Source organism: Piliocolobus tephrosceles, chromosome 5 (assembly GCF_002776525.5).
Source record: "Piliocolobus tephrosceles isolate RC106 chromosome 5, ASM277652v3, whole genome shotgun sequence".
NCBI classification, from domain to species: Eukaryota; Metazoa; Chordata; class Mammalia; order Primates; family Cercopithecidae; genus Piliocolobus; species Piliocolobus tephrosceles.
In genome coordinates this window covers 14,762,317-14,779,320 of record NC_045438.1, presented here as the reverse complement: position 1 = coordinate 14,779,320, position 17,004 = coordinate 14,762,317, and the positions used below count along the sequence as shown (strand labels likewise).

Here is a 17,004-nt window from a genome sequence, read left to right as displayed (position 1 = left end):
AAACTCCTGCGACACATTATCAAAATAGATAATAAAAAATGGATTTCCAAAAGCACCTCAAGTGAAACACTTCTAAGAACTCATAAAGTGTAATCTCTGCCTAAAATGTGGGGGCGATGGGAAAGACCAAGATTTCATTTTAAAAATGCACTTTTTTGGATTGCTTTTTGCACAACAGATTGATAATCTGTTTTTAAATATTCTGTCTAGTTCTAATTTCTAGGGTGATTTTAGTTAGATGCCTTACACATCTTCCATTATATCATACAAGCAACACACTGGGTATGAAACAAATACATTCACAGAAGCGTATATGTATATTTGTCAAAGTCTTTCACTTAGCAGAAGACAAAAAAAGGACCACACCCAATCTAGTCAACACTAGTGGACCTATCTTATACAAGTATGTGAGATGAGAGAAGAGCTGTGGCTATATATTAACAGCACAACTGTTTTTAATTAAAAATACAGAATGAATACAGATGCTCCTTGACTTACAATGGAGTTAAGTCCCAATAAACCCACCATTGAGTTGAAAGTGCAGTTTTAAATTTATGATATTTTCAATTCCAATGGTTTTATCTGGAGATGGCCCCACCATAAATTGAGAAGCATACTGAAAACATATCACTTTCGAACCATTGTAAACAATCCTAAGGCAGACCACTGTAAGTTGGGGACTATATATCAAAATGTCTTGTGTTTTGAGGGAAAGTGAGCATCTTATGCCTTGCTATCTTCATATTAATTCTCATAAATTAATAAGTGGCCAAATATATCTCCTGGAGAAATAGCTAATTTATAAAATGTAATTAACACTAAAGGAAACATTTGGCAAAACCTTTCACATACTGGGCCTTTATAAACATTTTTGTTCATGGCACACTTGGCACATGTTATGTACAAGTGCTGTGTAAGAAAAGGTTTCTTACAAGGCTATGTAAAAACAAAACAAAAATTTAAAACTGCATACTTCCATGCTGAAATAGAAAGTGGAAATAACAACTGTTTTGTTTTTATTACTGACTCTGTCCTTTGGGATTTATCCTGAGAACAGCCAGTCAGACTTATGATATGAGAAATTTCTAAACATATGAGTTCCTGTGCTGCATACAACTTACAATTCAGTGACTGAATCCCTCCCTCCAGCTTTACTGAGATATAATGAACAAGGTTTAACTTGTGATGATTTACTATGGGTATACATTGTGAAATGGTTACCACAATCAAGCGGATTAACACATCCATCACCCACACAGCTACTGAGCTCAGACATGCACAGGCACACGCACGCGTATGTGTGTGTGTCATGTTAAGCACCTTTTCATAAGCCTTTTGGACATCTGTATATTTTCTTTTGAAAAAATGTCTATTCAAGTTATTTGTCTATTTTTAAATTGGGTTATGTGATTTTTTTTTTTGTTTTGCTGTTTTGGGCTGAGTTAATATTCTGATATCTTTTGGATATTAAACCCTTATCAGATATAAGGTTTGCAGATACTTCCTCCCATTCTGTAGGCTGCCTTTTCATTTTGTTGATTGTTTCTTTGCTGTGCAGAAGCATGTTAATTTGATGTAGTCCTGTTTATTTTTGCTTTTGTTGCTTGTGTTTTATGGGTGTAATATCTAGAAAAATCATTACCAAGACCAGTATCAAATACCTTTATATTTCAGTGTTCTTTTCCTACATGTTTTACAGTTTCAGGGAATTCATTTAGGTCTTTAATCCATTTTGACTAAATTTTTATGTATGGTGTAAGATAAGGGTCCACTTTCATCTTTGGAATGTGAATATCCAGTTTTCCCAGCACCAACTGTTTAAGAGACGATTCCTTCTCCATTGTGTAGTCCTGGTACCCTTGTCAAAGATTAGCTGACTATTCATTCATAGATTTATTTCTGAGATTCTATTCTGTTTCACTGGTCTATGTGTCTGTTTCCATGCCAAAAGCAAATTATTTTGAATATAATTTGAAATCAGGAACTGCAATGCCTCAGCTTTGTTCTTTCTGAAGATTGTTTTGGTGTTTATTAGGTGTTTTTTGTGGTTCCACATGGATTTTAGGATTGTTTTTTCCTATTTCTATGAAAAATGCCATTGGAATTTTGACAGGAATTGTATTGAATCTATAGATTGCTTTGGGAAGTATGGAAATTTTAACAATAATCTTCCAATCCATGAACATGGAATACTTTCCCATTTATTTGCATCTTTAATTTATTTGATTAGTGTTATAGTTTTCAGCAAGCAGACATCTTTTACCTCCTTGGTATTATTTCTAATTATATTATTCTTTTTTTTTTTTTGAGACAGAGTCTCACTCTGTGGCCCACACTGGAGTGCAGTGGCGCAATCTCAGCTCACTGCAAGCTCCGCCTCCCTGGTTCACGCCATTCTCCTGCCTCAGCCTCCAGAGTAGCTGGGACTACAGGCACCCACCACCATACCTGGCTAATTTTTCGTATTTTCAGTAGAGACGGAGTTTCACCGTGTTAGCCAGGATGGTCTTGATCTCCTGACCTCATGATCTGCCCACCTTGGCCTCCCAAAGTGCTGCAATTATAGGCATGAGCTACCCGGCCTATTTCTAATTATATTATTCTTTCTGATGCTACTGTAAATGAGATTGCCAATTTTTTTGGTTTTGTTTTGAGATGCAGTTTCGCTCTTGTCACCCAGGCTGGAGTGCAGTGACACGATCTCGGCTCACTGCATCCACCGTCTCCCAGGCTCAAGTGATTCTCCTGCCTCAGCCTTCCAAGCAGCTGGTATTACAGGCCTGGGCCACCACACCCAGCTGGCCTTTTGTATTTTTTGTAGAGACGGAGTTTCACCATGTTGGCCAGGCTGGTCTCAAACTCCTGACCTCAGGTGATCCGCCCGCTTCGGCCTCCCAAAGTTCTGGGATTACAGGCATGAACCACCATACTTGACCTCTTAATCTCTTTTTTGAATAGTTTGTTGTTACTGTATAGACAGAACACTGATTTTTGCATGTTGATTTTTATATCCCAGAACTTTACTAATTTAACAGATTTTCTGATGGTGTCTTGGGTTTTTCTATATACAAGATTATGCCATTGCAAACAGAGACAATTTTACTCCTTCCTTTATGATTTAGGTGTCTTTTACTTTTTTTTTTTTTGAGACAGTCTTGCTCTGTTGCCCTGGCTGGAGTGCAATGGTGCAATCTCAGCTCACTGCAACTTCCACCTCTTGGACTCAAGTGATTCTCCTGCCTCAGCCTCCTGAGTAAGCTGGGATTACAGGCATGCATCACCATGCCCGGCTAATTTTTGTATTTTTTAGTAGAGACAGGGTTTCATGTCGGCCAGGCTGGTATCCAACTCTTGAACTCAAATGATCCTCCCACCTCAGCCTCCCAAAGTGCTGGGAATCAGAGGCATGAGCCACCACTCCTGGCTGCCTCTGTTTTTTTTCCCTTGGCCTAACTGCTCTGGCTAGCAACTTACTATATTTAATGGAAGAGGCAAGGGTGGGCATCCATGTCTGCTTCCTGATCTTAGAGGAAAAGCTTTCAGCTTTTCACCATTAAGTATGATGTTAGCTGTGGGCTTGTCACACATAGCCTTTATTATGTTGAGGCATAGTACTTCTACACCTTATTTGGTTTATCGTGAAAGGATGCTACATCTTGTCAAATGCCTTTTCTGCATCTTTTAAGATGATCTTATGGGTTTTATCTTTCATTCTGTTAATTTGGTGTAGGCTCAGTTAATGATCTGCATATGTTGAACCATTTTTACATTCAGGGGGAAAATCTCACTTGATCATGGTGTATGCTCCTTTTAATGTGCTATTCAATTCAGTTTGCTAGTATTTTGTTGAGGATTTTTGCATCTGTTCATCAAGGATACTGGCCTATAACTTTATTTTCTTATAATGTCCTTATCTGGCTTTGGTTAAGGGTAATGCTGGCCTCATAAAATGAACCTGGGAAGTGTTCTCTCCTCCTCAGTTTTTTGGAAGTTTGAGAAGCGTTGGTGGTAATTCATCTTTAAATGTTCGGGGGAATTTGACAGTGAAGCCATCAGCTCTTGGGCTTTTATTTGTTGGGAGGTTTTCACTTAATGATTCAATCTCCTTACTCATTATGGGGCTGTTCAGATTTTCTGTTCCTTCATCATGTGGTCCTGATAGGTTGTATGTTTTAGGAATTTATCCATTTCTTCTAGTTTACTCAATTTGTTGGCATGTATTTATGCACAGTAGTCTTTTATGATCTTATTATTTCTATGGTATCAGTTGTGATGTCTCCTCCTTCATTTATTTTGACTTTTTTTTCTCTTGGTTAGTCCAGCTAAAGGTTTGTCAATTTTGTTTACCTTTTCAAAAACCAACTCTCAGTTTTGTTGACCTTTTCAGTTGTATTCCTGGCCTCTATTTCATTTATTTCTGCTCTGATCTTTATTATTTCAATCCTTCTGTTTAAGCCTCTGGTACCCACTATTTCCAGGTAGTTTCCCACCCATTAAAAGAAAAAAAACCCCAGGAAATTTTTACTGTGAGAATGAAAACTATGTAATTTCACTACACAGTTTCTTCTATGGACTATGTATTGTGTGAGATATCATAGATTTTAAAAAAATAAAACACTAAGAGCGAGTTTCTGACTTTAGGAACGACCTCAAGAGTCATGCAGATCACTGCATACCATGTGATAAGAGCTTAAGAGGTGGGTACAAAGTGTTCTAAGGGGAACCAACTGCCTGTAGGAGTCAAAGCACACACACATAGCAAAAGGAGCACTAGAGCTCAATATTGTGGGATGAGGGAGAGCTGGGCATGTTTGGTGGGAAGGAAGAAATAAGAAAGAGGTGTCACAGAGAAGAAAAATTAACAGTTACCTGCCATTTTTACAGAAGAGTGAATTGCTTAGGTGGCTGGAAAACATGGGCAGCAGCAAATAAAGCTTGAAAAGTAGTTTGGTATCTTTTAAAAGGCCTTGTGCATTGGACCTCATACTCTCACAAATACTGTCTTTTGCTCTTGTCATAAAACACTTGTTGGCTTGTATTGCCTTCGTATTGTTATTAATTGGTTAAATAATCTTTTTTCTAATTGTTACTTATCATCTGGAGTGACAATCTATCTTCTTCACTTGAATTTGTTTTGAATGGTTTCAGCTTATTATCCAGTTATATCAGTACTCAAAGAATGATACACTGTAATTTAGGATATCCAAATTCGCATACCACAGATTTCAAATTTTGGTTTTAGCTGGTTATTAATTTTTCCCCTTTGCTGCTGGTGTCAAATGGAAGTATCACGAGTGCAAGAACTACGTCATTCAACATTTCTTAGGCGTTGAGTATGCTGCAGTTATATTTTGAGTGTTGAGTATGCTGCAGTTATGTTTTGAGTGTTGAAGTATGAGCCAATTTCTGGCCTGGGTATTTTACATGCATTAAGTCACTTCATCCTCAAAACAACACTGTACGGTGCTTACCACTACCACCTACATCTAATACATGAGAGGTAACATCAGTAGCCCAAATCCTAGAACACCGAGATTGATTCTTCTAGAGTTCAGACACTTAATAAATACAGCCTCTCTTCTAAAGACCTTAACATATACCCTGATAACAACAAAAATTCATGGTTAGTTTTCTCATTATTGTTAATCTTTCAAAATGTTTAGTACTCAGTTTATAGAAACTCTATTCAAATCCAAGTTTACTTTCAGAATTAGTCCAGTTGTGTTTTTATAATTTCTTCCCCAACTACATACATACCAAACATACCATTACTATATCATTTCAGATCATCACATCTCGGTTTCTCAATATTTTCATATCTTTTGCTGATTGTCACCACTTTTAACAATCATCACATATATCTTTATTCTCAATGAATGGCAATACCAGCAAGGCCCTTCCCTCATTCTTAGCCTTCATATGTGAAAGATAAAGAAATTTTAAGATTCTCCATTTAATCTGTGCTCTTCATTTCAACTGCCACTGCCTGAGTTCAAGCTCTCATTATTCCATACCTGGATTGTGGCTATCTATATCAGTACCATGAGAGCAATCATGTCTTTTCATATTCCTGTGCCCTGTTACCTAGCATGGAACACACACTAACATTTCTAGGATGAAGAAATGATACTAAGATTTTGCTGTTTTATATTCAGATATCCTTTTTAGTGTTCAAGTTCTAATTACTTTTCAAATTTTAAGAGGTTTGTTTTAATCTGTCCTTAACATGGCAAATTTATACTATTTATATACTATCTTAAAAGTACAAAGGAAAGAAACTATCAAAACAATCATTGTTCTGTAACTCCAAACAATACAGCATTGAAGTTTTCAAAGTCAATCAATTCCCTACCAGATAATAAAGAAAATATTTAACAATATGAAACTGACGACACTGATTTTGGACTTGGGAAAAGCAGTGTTCTATGGTAGACAAAACAAGATTTCAAGAAATCCCCAATTTATTTGGAAGCTACCTTGTTGTAAATCCTGGGTTTATTAAGATACAAAATATGTTTTCTGGCTGGGCGCAATGGCTCCCACCTGTAATCCCAGCACTTTGGGAGGCTGAGGCAGGAAGATTGCTTGAGCCCAGGACCTGGTTCAAGACCAGCCTGGACAACACAGTGAGACCTTGTCTCTAAGATAAAACAAAACAAAAATCACTTAAATATATATGTATTTTTTCCCAATGAAATGATTAACTGAATTTAGCTCAAAAGCTAGTAGCTGAAAAGTTCAACCTCAACATCCCTAAAGTAAAGGCAAGTGACCTCAAAAACTAAGGTACTTTTCTGCCCAAATTGAAATCAAAAGAAAATATAATCTCATTAACTTACAAAATAAATTTAGGTCACCTACTTATAAAAAGGAACTGAAAAGCGTGGAAGAGTTCAAGCGGTATAACCTTTGACTGTTTCATGGCCCATTTCATGTGTGACAATTTTGAGGGGTTAGGATGAGGAAGACTCTGTTATTAGCCATTTTTACTCCCAGAGACACTGCTCTCTCAAATTGTGCTGAAAGGAGCCCATCACCTTGAGCTTTCCTTTAATCTTTATCAGAAATAGCTCAATGTTCCTGGAATATGCATAGCACTGAGAAGCAGATTTCTCCTCGATTTCTATATTATATACTTTGGCTATTTCAGCAAGAATCTCAGAGATATGGCGATTGAGTATTTATCAAATTATTATCAAATTATACATAAAAGTCCTTTGTAGCAGTAATTTTAACACAGTAGATCCTAACTCTTTTTAGATAAATCACAAACGTTTCTGTCTAATCTGAATAATTCTTCCCTAACAACCCCATCTTTTCTTTTGTTCTTCTAAGTACTAGTTCCTATCAAATATTAAAACATATTACTTACAAAAGAAAGTGCCTGCATTTTTAAAACTCGGAAAGGCCTTATTAAAGAAATGTTAAACTTTGGAAAAATATCAGCTATGTATTGTTTTCAGACTGTCTTGTAACCTTTTCTGTAATTATTTACTAACATCCCAAGAAATGTAGTATATCCCAAACCATAAAAAGCCTATGAAATACTTGGTACACAACAGGCCCTACAGAGTGAAATAAAGAGGAAACTTCAAAACACAACAAAGAGTCATAAATTGACTTTTACTAAACCGATCTAGTTGAAATTATGTATCAACAGTAAGTTTCACTACCTAAAATGTAAAGATATGCCCTACATTATCAAATCACACTGCTAAATTAAAACTTTAACAGGTTAATATGTAATCTGAATCACTTCACAACTCCACTGAATAAAAATATATACTAACCTTATGAGAAAAACTACCTTTAAATAGATTCCTGTACAAACAATCAAAGAGAGATGTGCAGATCTTACTTTTAAAGATTATTTTCACTCATAAAATTATGATCATATTCAGGCAAAAATAAAGTGTTAACCTGGGTACTGAAAAAGGAGACTTTGAATATTATTAAATTTTGACTTAATATCATTTGTTATTCAGAAGAATGAAAGTGAAAGTAGTGTACATCAAGACTCCTGAGGTTCTTGATTAATCCTTCCTCAAAGGAACAAAGACTTTAAGGAAAGATAACTTACTGAATGGACCCCTCTCCCCATAATCCCTCTAAAACAAATGCCAGCTCAACACCCAATTTGATACCAGCTTCTCAAGACTGGTGACAAATAACAACCCTATGTTAACTAACTCAGAAGCTATGACTAGCCTAAGCTGATTTGCAAACCCAGGAAAATGAAACAGAAAGAGAACTTACAACTCATGTTCCATCATCAACATATATTATTGTAAGAGTATACTGTGAATAACATTATGAATCTAAACCACTCACAACGGCAACCAGGCTGGGATCCTACAGGCTGAAAACACAATCCTTGAAGAGACATTGTCTATCTTACAAAACCTTTGACAATATGGGTATTCATGATGGCCTAGACCCAAGAGATGCCTTTCAAAGCTATTATTCGAAATTAAAGCCCATTTTTAAAACATCAGAAAATCAGAACTATATTCACATAACTCCAAGGAGTCTCACTACAATTTAATCTTCAAATCATGTCCAAAGGAAGCAGTTTACCAATCTAAACTGTTCATGCATTTAACAGGACGACTAGTATCGTCAACAGCTAGACCTCGCCAATATTTAACAAATCTACTACTCTGGCAGATCCTATAGAACAATTTCCAGCAACTTGAAATTGATAACTAGGCAAGTTTAATGACAAAATTATTACTGACTCATTCAAAATATAACACTTTTTACTTATGTAAATTAGTTAACTCTATTCATAATCATTTATAACATTTCCATGGATTCAAACAAGAAAACTTGACCAGCCAAATAAACAGTTTGATGGTCTAAATATAACTTCAATGCTCTTTCATGTCTGTAGTTTTATGAATGCATGAGAAACTTAAAGTCTTAAATAATTTAATCTTTATCTTTCATACAAGACTGAGCTCCTTCAAGAACAGGATTACTTTTCTTATGTGTAATCACAAAAACCACAGAGTGCCTGCTCTATCAGGTGTCACATATTTGTTACCTTCACTCCTCCAAACAATCCTATGAAGTGAACCTCATAACTTCATAGACAGATTCTAAAAAGCAGCCATATGCTCAAAGCCAATGTGATCATCTCAATTATTTTTCGGCAAATATTTATTTCAGTCCCCTTCTCACTGTAAATGAAGTGAATGTCAGTAGTGCTGACTTTGAGGTTTCTCAACATCAGCACTACTGACATTTGGGGCCAGGTAATTCTTAGTTGGGGGGCTAGAGGCGCATGGAGGCTGACTGTCCTGTGCATTATAGAATGTTTAACAGTATCCCTGGACTGTACCCACTAGATGCCAATAGTACCCCCTCTCCCAAGTTTAGACACTGAAAGTATCTCTAGCCATTGCCAAATGTCCCCATAGGTAAAACTGCCACCAGCTGAGAATCACTGGGCTAATGGAAAGGAACAAGAGCAGAGGCCTTACACATGCTTATGCAACTTGGCTTGGATCTTGCATTCCAGTGGCCTGACATAACAGCATGCCCTAAGCAGCCACTGCCCGCTTTAGCCTGGGCCCAGCAGGAACATAAATGGAGAAGACCTAACCCACCCACAGTTAGCCTCAATCAAGCTAGGCTCCACCTTAATCAGTATACCCTCAGCCAACGTACAGACCCATGAGCACAGAAATAAATGATTATTATTTTAAGCCACCCAGTTTCAGAGTGTTTTATCATGGAGCATTATTGTGGCAATTGTTGACAAATGGAGTCAATAAGGGGAGAAGCCAGAATTCAAAAGCTAGGCTTATCTGACTAAAAAACCTACTGTCTTTACTACATCAGAGTTTTTTCAAAAGAATTAAATATTCTCACCCAGAATGTGCTTGGTATACAGTAGAGATGCAACAGAAGTCTGCTTTATTCATAAGTATTAATTCTGTAAAAATTTTAATACATTTTCAGTGGCCTATTCATATCAGCTTCTCATTCTCACATCATGAGGTCAAACTTCAAAAACGCTGCAAAGGGCACTGCTTTATTTCTCAGACCTTAAGTCTGAGACTTTCCTCTCGTATCAGTTTCAGAGCTTTGCACAGCTAAGTCCAAAACACTATCTCTAACTTAACACTGACTTCTGTAGGTAACGTGCTATGTGCAAATGCAAAAGACAACAAGTTTAAAGAAAAAGAAAAGTTTAACAATATTTGAAAGAATGAGTTTCATACAAATATGCACAACAAATACTTACTGTGCATACACCATTTACCAGACACATTCTAAGCACTGAAAGACAAAAAGATTCCTGCCCTGATAGAGCTTACATTCTTGTGACACACAGCATAAAGACATTTTCCAAGTGCTTCACTCATATTAACTCTTTAGTCTTCATAATCTTGTGAGAAGTTTAATATCTCCATTACAGAAATGAGAAAACTGAACACCAGGAATGAAAAGTCACAAAACAACATCACTTCCCAGGCTTTTGGTTAAGATCAAGTGTAACATCAAAGCCACAAAACAAGCAGCAAAACTAGCTAGAAGTCTTGACTCTGAGTTCCTACTTTTGACCACGGCATGACACTGCCCCTCTGCTAACTCTCTAACCTCACATCTTACAACACTTCCCAAGCACGTTCCTGCCTGAGTCAGCTGTACTTGCTGTTCACTCTGCCTGGAATGTTTTTCTCCCAGATGGTTTTCATGCCTTCCTCCCATCATTCTGTTCCTGTCTCTCCATTCCCATCATATTATAAGAGATTTCTTCCCTGATTACCCTTAAAAATGAATACCTCCTTCCATACACAGTCACTATTCATCTGTCTACCCCACTTTATGTTTCTCCGTAACACTGATTACAGCTATAGATTCATTTGTTTACTGTTTGTCTTTGCCACTGAGATGTCCACTCCACGAGACCAGTGACACTGTTTAATTCATCACTTCACCACTTACCATTTCAGGCCTCCTGAAATGATGCCTGGCAAAATAACCAGGTACATGATTACCTACCTCTCTGCCTGGCTGACCCTGCCCCTGCTCCAAAAAAAAACACCCAAAAAACTTAGGAGTGTTTCTCACACTTCAGCAAGCATCAGAATTATCTACAGGGCTTAACAGGCAGATTGCTTACCCCAGAGTTTCTGATTCAATAAGTATGGAAAGGGGCTTGAACATTTACAGTTCCCAGAAAGCATAGAAACTATGGTCCAAGGAGTGTGTTTTGAGAATCACCGATCAAGACAAATGTCATGCTCCAACACACCTGTCAGTAACAGTAGTTCACTGTGGCAAGAAGTCACAACTGGAGGAGGAAGGAAAGGAATATAGTGAAGAGGTGCCCTCTAAACTCAAGTCCTGACTTAGAAGACTGTATGAAACATATGTCTTTTAAATAATGCATAAATATCCCTTCCTTGAATAGGATCTCTTTTTTTAAGAGATGGAACCAGACAGATCAACATTATATTCTCTATCAAGGTCTTACATATTCTATGTTAATGCCCACTGCAGAAACATTATCCCTTAAGGTTTAAATAAGCAAAACAGACAGTTGCTATCCTTTCCGGGATAGTGAAAAACCTAACAGCAGTAGACCCCAATTGGAACAGCTGCCCAAATCACCATTTCCCATCTCTACAAATAATCCTAATACCCAGGGTAGGCTCACAGTGGTCATGTCTAGGTAATGGTAGGTAACGTCACTTCCCCAGTCAGAAAGGCCCAGAACACATCCACTCTTCTAAGAATTTTAAAGATAAAGTCTGGGAGGCACCGATGCCAAGTTATGTCAGTAAGGCTCTCAACCGAGAAGCTCCACAAACTCCTGCTGCTCAAGTTCTCAGATGCCCTCGTTCCTAGCCTAACATGGCACTTTGTTTTCCAGCTATTCCTTTAATCCTCTGTGTTACTCAATAATCTTCCAACCAACTCCTCTTTTCCTACATTATCCAAGACTATTTGTGTATTTGCAACCAAATACCTATAAAACCAGAGTAAATATACATAATCTTTAAAACAAAAAAAGGTTATATAGATCAATTTTTGCAAATTGTAATGTAACCGCAAAGTATCAAAGCTTTTTCCTATTAATTCAACTTAAGACATTTCTCATCTACAGACTAGTATTCTGTCCATATAACCAATGAATCATAGAGCACAACATCGTATTTCTGACATTATAACTCCTTTTTTCATCTGCTTTCATAAAAGTCCTCTGGAATTTAGCAACAAGTCACCATCTTTTCTTGGTTTATTCAACAACTATTGTTACCTATTATGTGCCAATATTACGAGGGATACAGCAGTGAATAACAAAGACAAGATTCTTATTTTACGTACACCTTACATTCTTCTGGGGAGACAGAGAGAGAGAGAAAATAAACCAGAGAAATGCCCGATTATAAGTGCTATTGCAAAGAAAAAAAAAAAAGACAATGTGAAACAGTGAGTAGCTAGATAGATGGCTTTTAAATAAAAAGGTCAGGGGAAGCCTCTCTGAAGTGACATTTGAGCTAAATTCTTAATGACAAGAAGCAGCCAGCCAGAGATCAGAGCACAACTAACATAAAGGTCCCTAAGACTGGGAACAGACTTGACTTGCTCTAAAAGCCAAAAGGGGGCCAATGTGACTACAGTGTGGTAAAGAAGAGGGAAATCATTTAAGATGAGGTCAGAGAAATAGAATGGACCGTATCACATAGGGTTTTGTAACAAAAAGCAAAGAATCTGGATTTATTTAGAAATTAACAGATATAGGAAAAGGAGGCTATTCACAAGATGTTTATAGAGAATAGTTGAACAATGGACTAAGATGAGGGGAAATCCGATTACAAACAGCGGTTTCAATAAAAATTTTAGAGCTGAAAGGAACTTTGTAGTCCAACACCTTCATTTTACAGAAAGAATGCTGTGGCCCAACCTGTGGCTTCTTGAAGGTCAGATTAAAGATGAGCAGAGTTGTGCTTGGTGCTCTGTGACAGTCAGGCTAGAGTGGTTTCCACAATTCCTCATTCAGTTTTGAAACCCAAGAGTCTATACCATGTGCATTTCCAAAGTGACATAGCAGCAATCAAATGGAAACATATTTAGAAAGAAACTTTTTAAATTATCCATGCCAAATTATTCACACTTCAGTTGATGACTGCATTTTTTTAAAGTGGCTAATAATGCTTAAGTATTTACCACCCAATATATCTCTTCCCAAAATATGTGAAGCAGAACAAAATTGAATGAAACAACAAAATATACTTACATCTGGGTATTCTTTTACAGGCACATAAAGTTTCTCTTGTAACTGAACAATAGGTCCCACAGCATCAGGCAATTCTGCACTCCTTTTCTCTGTACTGCCATTTAATGTGTCATTGTACATGTCTTTCCGTACTCTGCTAATTTCTGTTAAAAGTAAAAATTTTAAATGTGTTAGACAAAAAAAATATTCTTGCTAGTCCAGGGGAAAAAAGAGAGGGCAGGGGAGGTTTCATTGATAAAGCGTTAAAACTCAAATAAAGAGCTCCTGGCCTGTTCTGTCATTCTCTGGATTAAGCCCATGTTTAACAGGACTACAGCCATAATTAATGTCTACCACAAACCAATTTTTATACCAATCAAATAACATATCTTATTAAATTAACTTCAAAGCCCAAGCTCCTTCCTAACCGGTATAATATGGACTTGTTAGTTTATCTAATTTTTCCAAATTTAAAGGAGGCCAGTCATTCCAAATGATAGCTTCAGTAAACAACTATAAGAATGCCTGTCAGACAAAACTAATACCAAAGCCTCTTTTGTACTTCAGAACTAATCTGTCTGAAGGACATTTAAATGGGACCACTTCGATTATTTTTAGATATCTTTAGAATATCCAAACAGAGATGTTCAAAAGACAACAGACTCTAAGTTCAGCAGAAGTCTGAGTTTCATATACAAATTTAATGGTTAAAGCTATCAGAAGAGACGTCTTAGAGCAAGTAACGGGAGAAAGAAGGACGGAATGCACTTGAGAAAAAGGAAAGGGTAAGGAAAAGAAGATCCAAACCAAGAAGAAATGGAGGTAGGAAGAAGAACTAGAGAAGAGGGGTGTTATAGAAGCTAAGAAATGACAGATTCAAGGACAGGGTGATCAACAGTATCAAATACTACAAAAGAATGTAAGATAAACAGCAAAAGATGGTACCTTGGATTTGACTACTAAGCCACTGGTGATCAGAGAAGTTTCAAGGGAAAAAGATGGTAACAGATCAAACTACACTGGGTTAATAATTGAAATATTAAATATAAAAAAAGGAAGTAGTGATACTTAAAATCAATGACCTGTTTTTAAAAACCTGTATTACTGTTCTTGGATATACATACACATTTTTTTTAAGTAGGAGAATTCTATTTTAATGAGTCGAGTACTATAAAGAAAACGGATCCTTTCAAAAATTACTAAGCTTCTAGTACGCACCAGAAGACAGGCTCCTGTCCACTGGAACATGCTGCCTAATAAGGGTTGTCATTATTAAGGTTAGCCGGATGCATATGTAATGTCTCTCTATCCTATAGACTGTGTCCTCCTTGGGAGAAAGGCTTGCATCCATTAGTATTTAAAAATAAAATGTCTCTTACTTTTTAAATGTATTTTGTATGCTTTCCAAACATGGGGAAGTTCAATCTATTGACAGTTCCTTAGGAACTATCAAATATGAAGGCACTCTTTAATTTTTCTAACTAGTTATTTAAATCAGTTTTGGTTAAATAAAATCCAACACAGCAAAAAGGCAGGATCAAAGCTATTCTTACTCAGTTATAAAATCTTAATCAATTAAAAAAGGCACTGTAATACATTTTCTGCTTGAGTGATACCAATATTCATTTTATAACAAATTTTATCTCTTAAATAACAATTTGCTTGTTAAAGCTTACCAAATGCTTTTCTCTGAACAGCAACTAAAATCAACAAAAATCAAGAGATTACCTTGGATTTGACTACATGATATGGGCAGAATTTTATTATTTCCTAAGGTTCTTTTTATACTTCTAGCTTTATAATTAAATCTTTCCTAATAATGTCCAGTACCAAATTGGTGTTTATCTTAAATTAGCATATGACAGCAATTCTCAAGTTTTCAACAACCAAATAATAATTTAAACACAAATGCTCATTTACATAATTTCCATAATTACAGCAAGTAATTAACCAAGGGGCATTAGAAAAATTTAATCTAATTAAAATCACATATATATCCTTTAGCCAGGTCTCTGGACTAAAAAAGCACTTTGTGTATAATTATCATTTAAATATCTTTTTCAGAAACTACCTATTCTTACTATATAGTTAGCATCACACCAATATCAAAGCCTGAGAACAACAGCAGGAAAGAAAACTATAGATAAATTTTGCCTAAAAATATAGATGCAAACATCTGAAATAAATAGAAAAATAAAAATGCACTAAGACATAGTAGAATTTATACCCTGAGTGCAAGAATAGTTCAATATTGAAGACTCTACTATTATAAGTAACTATAGTAATATAATAAATCTAGGGAAGAACAGTGACTTTCCAGGTAAACAAATTTATCAAATTTAAAAAAAGAATCTACTGCAAGTTATCAAAAAATTCACATAAGATGACTAGATTAAAAAATATATAAATGTGCCAGGTGTGGTGGCCCACGCCTGTAATCCCAGCACTTTGGGAGGCCGAGGCAGGCAGATCACTTGAGGTGAGGAGTTCGAGACCTGCCTAGTCAACATAGTGATACCACCCCGTCTCTACCAAAAATATAAAAATTAGCTGGGTGTAGTGGCGGACGCCTGTAATCCCAGCTAGTTGGGAGGCTGAGGCAGGAGAATCACTTGTACTCAGTAGGAAGAGGTTTCAGGGAGCCGAGATGGTGCCACTGCATTCCAGCCTGGGCAACAAGAGCAAAAAACTGTCTAAAAATAAATAAATAAATAAATAAATAAATAAATAAATAAAGCATAAAACCAACAGTCCTCAGATATAAGCATCTATCTGGTTAGAGAATACAATTCATCTACCACTTACGTTATACTTTTATAAATACCTATGTGACTCTTTGATTAATAACACAAAGTTCTATGAGATTCTATTACCCAGCGTGTCCCCAGGTGCCTGGAACACAGCTGGCCCTCAATATATACCTGGTGGAGGTAAACAAAGGGAAGAAACAGCTGGGTTTCTGCAGCATTAAAGTTAAACAGGTCATGGTTCCAGCTCCCAAAGAACTTACTCTAATAAGGAAGACTGATAAGAAGTCTTTCTACCATCTTTTTTTTCAGTCTCTAAGATATATCACTCAATTTCATAACACAGCACAAATTAATGTACAAGATAGTAATGATGGGAATAAAAAGGTGACCAAGACATAGTTCTGGTCCTCAAGGGCTTTATAATCTTATTCACTGTTGAGGTTGGCCAACTATGTACTACCTTTATAAACAGGAAAAAAGAAAAGTAGAAAATCATCAGCACTTTCTGGTGTGTGACTCAGAACACTCGAATCAGAACAAGTTCTGATTCCAGTTCTAACAGTAACTGTGGTTTTAGACAAGTCTCTTTCTTACAACCTCTCTGTGCCTGTGCTTCATATACTTACTCAACAAATGAACTGAATCCATTGGTTTCCAATCTTAGTATGCAAGAGCCCCATTTATTCTTTTACTCCATAATCCTGTTTTTAAAAGTTTTGTCTTTAAAGCTTTCCATTTGTAAGTCCTGGCAATCAGAGCTTCTGGGAATGTTATCCTAGCAGGAGGATACAATTATAGCCAAACTACTATAGAAACATGCAACAAGTATGGGTTTGGGAAATGCTTTAGTCCTTTTGTAAGTAATAGCTTCACAGGTGTTCTCATGAAACATAGGAATTCTTCTTAACTAATATGTTGTACACACTATTTTGCTGTATCAAACATTATGACACTCAAATGCCCCACCACCACCGCGCTACCTTCATCAACCCGCAGCAGCTGTTCAGAGAACTAAACGTT

General features: G+C 36.5%; 1 protein-coding gene across 7 annotated transcripts in view; it reads right to left on the bottom strand.

Annotated features, from left to right (window-relative positions):
- QKI (QKI, KH domain containing RNA binding) overlaps positions 1-17,004 on the bottom strand; it is a 159,291-nt gene that overhangs the window by 106,389 nt on the left and 35,898 nt on the right. For all 7 annotated transcript variants that reach the window (XR_002733995.1, XM_023223637.1, XM_023223638.1 and 4 more), the window contains exon 2: positions 13,256-13,398. Coding sequence is in view for 6 of the 7 variants with exons in the window: in XM_023223637.1 (XP_023079405.1) it covers positions 13,256-13,398 (143 nt within the window). In the remaining variant the exon portion in view is untranslated. The remainder of the gene's footprint in view (positions 1-13,255; positions 13,399-17,004) is intronic.